At 43.2% G+C, this 4,489-nt stretch overlaps 1 protein-coding gene across 1 annotated transcript; it reads right to left on the reverse strand.

Moving 5' to 3' along the window:
• Window positions 1–1,954: 1,954 nt before the first annotated feature.
• On the reverse strand, window positions 1,955–3,631 carry LOC122925694 (piggyBac transposable element-derived protein 4-like). The gene has a single exon (XM_044277041.1). The coding sequence runs from the start codon at window positions 3,629–3,631 to the stop codon at window positions 1,955–1,957; it is 1,677 nt and encodes a 558-aa protein (XP_044132976.1).
• Between the last annotated feature and the right edge of the window lie 858 nt (window positions 3,632–4,489).

Here is a 4,489-nt window from a genome sequence, read left to right on the forward strand (position 1 = left end):
CCCTCAAGGTATTCAAAACTGATTTTACATACGTCGTTAACCCTTTAGGTGTTGCACAAGAGTTATTGGCAAATGGGGATGAAATTTGAGAATTTAATTTTTTAGCCAAATTTTCCCTTTTAACCAATTTTTTCCACTAATAAAGCAAGGGTTAACAGCCAAACAAGACTGTATCTTTATTGCCCTGACTCTGCCGTTTACAGAAACACCCCATATGTGGCCGTAAACTACTGTACGGCCACACAGTAGGGCGTAGAGGGAAAGGTGCTCCATATGGTTTTTGGAAGGCAGATTTTGCTGGACTGGTTTATTTACACCATGTCCCATTTGAAGCCCCCCTGATGCACCCCTAGAGTAGAAACTCCCTGAAAGTGACCCCATCTAAGAAACTACACCCCTCAAGGTATTCAAAACTGAATTTACATACGTCGTTAACCCTTTAGGTGTTGCACAAGAGTTATTGGCAAATGGGGATGAAATTTGAGAATTAAATTTTTCAGCCAAATTTTCCCTTTTAACCCATTTTTTCCACTAATAAAGCAAGGGTTAACAGCCAAACAAGACTGCATCTTTATTGCCCTGACTCTGACGTTTACAGAAACACCCCATATGTGGCCGTAAACTACTGTACGGCCACACAGTAGGGCGTAGAGGGAAAGGTGCGCCATATGGTTTTTGGAAGGCAGATTTTGCTGGACTGGTTTATTTACACCATGTCCCATTTGAAGCTCCCCTGATGCACCCCTAGAGTAGAAACTCCCTAAAAGTGACCCCATTTTGGAAACTAGACTGGTCAAGGAGTTTTTCAAGGTGTGTATTGCGCACTTTGACCCATCAGGCGTTTCACAGAATTAGGAAACACTTGGCTCTGAAAATGAAAAAAAAGAATTTTTCCAGAAAAACTTGCTTTACACCCACATTTTTTACTTTCACAAGGGGTAACAGGACAAAATGCACCCCAATTTTTTTTTATCAATTTTCCACTGAATATGGCAACACCCAATATGTGCTCAAAAACTGATGTATGGGCGTAAGGCAGGGTTCAGAAGGGAAGGAGTGCCATATTCTCTTTGGAGGACAGATGTTGCTGGAATGTTTCATTTAGGCTCCATTCACACGTCCGCAAGTGTTTTTCGAATCCGCAAAACATGGACATCGGCGATGTGCGTTCCGCAATTTGCGGACCGGACATCGGCGATGTGCGTTCCGCAATTTGCGGACCACACATCGCCGCCGCTATATAGAAAATGCCTTTCTATGTTCTATTTTTTTCGGGAACGCGATTGCGGACCCAGAAATGCAGATCCGCAATCGCGGACCCAGGCGGGACATCGTCTGTCCCCATTGAAATTAATGGGTGCGCATTTCCGTTCCGCAAGATGCAGAACAGAATTGCGGACGTGTGAATGGAGCAGGCTCCATTCACACGTCCGCAATTCTGTTCCGCATTTTGGAGCAGGCTCCATTTACACGGCCGCAATTCTGTTGCGCATTTTGCGGAACGGAATTGCGGACCCATTAATTTCAATGGGGACAGACTATGTCCCACCGGGTCCGCAATTATGGATCCGCACTTCTGGGTCCACAATTGCGTTCCAATAGAACATGTCCTTTTCTATATAGTGCCGGCGATGTGCGGTCCGCAAATTGTGGAACACACAACGCCGATGTCCGTGTTTTGCGGATCTGTGGATCCGCAAAACACTTGCGGACGTGTGAATGGAGCCTTAAATAGATCCTGAGGTACTCCTACAGTGGAAACCCTCAATAAGTGACCACATTTTGGAAACTACTCATCTAGAGGTATAGTGGGTTTTTAGTTTCCTTATAATTTTTACAGTAAATTTAGTTGGAATAATTTAGAGAAGGTGGACTAAGATGTTTTCTAAAATATAAATTCTCATTGGGCAATAGGAAAGGATAAAAAGGGTTTCATGAAAGTAAAAGTATAAAATTATACATCAAAAGTAGTATGGTAAATTTTGAAGCATCTTTTCATACAAAGGCCAGGTTTTGATGGACATGTTTCACATTGATAGCTGGTTTCATTTCTTATACCATTTTTGTAACATACACGGCAACGTTTTAGCGGCTTGCTCTTTTTAGCAGTGGGAGAAATTTCACTGGGGAAGTGCTGTCCTGGCACTATCCTTGTTGCCGCACATGTAGAAGTGGTACTGGGGCCTGCCTCCTCCCGTTCCCAATATATGAGCGCCTTTATTACATTTTCTTGAAATTCAAGAAAAGTTCCCTCTTGGCCAGCATTTCTGTAAAGCACAAATGCATTATATAATGCAACCTGTGTAAGGTGCACCACAAGTTTTTTATACCATATCCTGGATTTTCGCATGGCACTGTAGGGTTTGAGTACCTGGTCTGACAGGTCTACCCCACCCATAAATTTATTATATTCTTGAATGCACACTGGTTTAGGGGTTTCAGTGCCAGTACCTCTAACAGGCACAAGGGTGCTGATGTCACAATGTATTGTGGTTAACATAAGTACATCTCTTTTGTCTTTATATTTAACACACAATATATTTTCGTTACAAAGTGCTCTGCTCTCTCCCACCCTAAGCATTTGCCCCAGCAGCGTTTTTGGGAGGCCTTTTTGGTTCTTTCTTATTGTGCCACATGCCACCGTACTTCTGTTAGCAAGGCACTTAAAAAGTGATATATTGGAATAAAAGTTGTCAAGGTACAGGTGGTATCCTTGATCCAGCAATGGGTGAACCAAATCCCATACAATTTTTCCGCTTATTCCAAGGGTAGGGGGACATTCTGGGGGTTCTATTTTAGAATCCTTCCCCTCATATATTTTAAAGCGATGTGTGTAGCCAGTTTCACTTTCACACAATTTATACAGCTTGATGCCATATCTTGCCCTCTTGTTTGGCAAGTACTGTCGAAAATGCAGCCTTCCTTTGAAGTTCACTAGGGATTCGTCAACAACAATATGTTTATCAGGGGTATATAGTTCTGCAAACCTAGAATTGAAATGGGTGATTATGGGCCTTAATTTATACAATCTATCAAAATTGGGATCATCTTGGGGTGGGCATCTGGTATTGTCATTGTAGTGTATAAATTTCATTATGGCTTCAAATCTCATTCTAGACATGGCTGCACGATACATTGGATTGTGGTAAAGTATGTCTGTACTCCAGTATGCTCTTATAGATGTTTTTTTTACCAGGCCCATACTTAATACAATGCCCCAAAATGTACGCATCTCCCCAGCGTCGGTAGGGGTCCATTTCGGGGCATGAAATGTTGTAGGATTCATGGCAATAAATTGGTTTGCGTACAAATTGGTTTGCACAACCATCAATGAAATTAAATTATCAGTAAAGAAAAGCTTGAAAAAATCAATTTCTCTAAACCCAGTCGTATTAACATGTGTACCCGCATCAGCAGTAAAGTTGGGTACCTGGGCCACATAGTTATCTGGGGGTGCCCAAATAGGTGCACTTGACTGATCATCAACCCTTTGGCGCCTTCTTGGGGGTTCATCAGATTCATTTGAAGATGATGATGCAATAAAATTCATGTCACCTTCACTTGCAGACTCAGTGTCTGAACAAATCATGGCGTACACCTGCTCTGCAGTAAACCGCCTGCCATGAGCCATATTTGAATTTTAGTAAACAGTCCAGTAACTGTAGAAGATAAAACAGTATTTTTTTTTTTCGAATGGTACTGAAATATTTTATATGTGGATGTCAACGGGAAGGAGGGCCTCTAGAAAATATGTAGTTCTGGGTGCGACTGGGTCAGGGCCGCTAACAAAGTTATAAAACTAAACGGCCACTAAATGGGTAAAAAAAAAATATCTGCTCTGAAAAAAAAATAATATAGGATAGGGTTCACTGGAAAGTAATGGGTGGATGAGAAGTGTATAGTGATTGTGCAACTTGACAGGAGCTCTGAGTGACAATAACCCTCTCTGATCAACTCTCTGAGAGAACTGAGGTGATCAGAGGGGGTGAAGTCACCTACCAAGAATCCTGTCCTCTGATTGGCCAACCTAGGACCATCTTGATTGGTCCTGGGTTGGCAAACTGTGACTGGTAGCTAATGCTGTCACCATGCCAAAGCTGTCACCATGGCGACAGGTTCGCATCTACAGTGTGGCGAGAATAGCGATCCTCAATGCCTTTGCCTCTGCCTTTCTGCTCTGATCGGTGCATTTGCGGGACCGATCAGAGCACACCGCTCTGCAATATACTTTGGGTGGCTGTCGGAGCGCCGCTGCAGTCTCCGTTACAGCCCACCCCCCTCAAAACGTGCGCACTAATAACAACTGCGCTGATTGGTCCATGAGACTTCACGGACCAATCACAGCGATCGCCGACGGGGGTGTGCTCTCACAGCTACCAGGCCGGCTAGCTGTGATACTTAGCGATCCGTGACAGCTGTCATCAGAGCGCTGTCACTATATAGTAAAAAATTGTGACAGTTTCTAGTCATGACGGGTATACACGTCATG

The sequence above is a fragment of the Bufo gargarizans genome, chromosome 2 (genome assembly GCF_014858855.1).
Source record: "Bufo gargarizans isolate SCDJY-AF-19 chromosome 2, ASM1485885v1, whole genome shotgun sequence".
Lineage (NCBI taxonomy): Eukaryota > Metazoa > Chordata > Amphibia > Anura > Bufonidae > Bufo > Bufo gargarizans.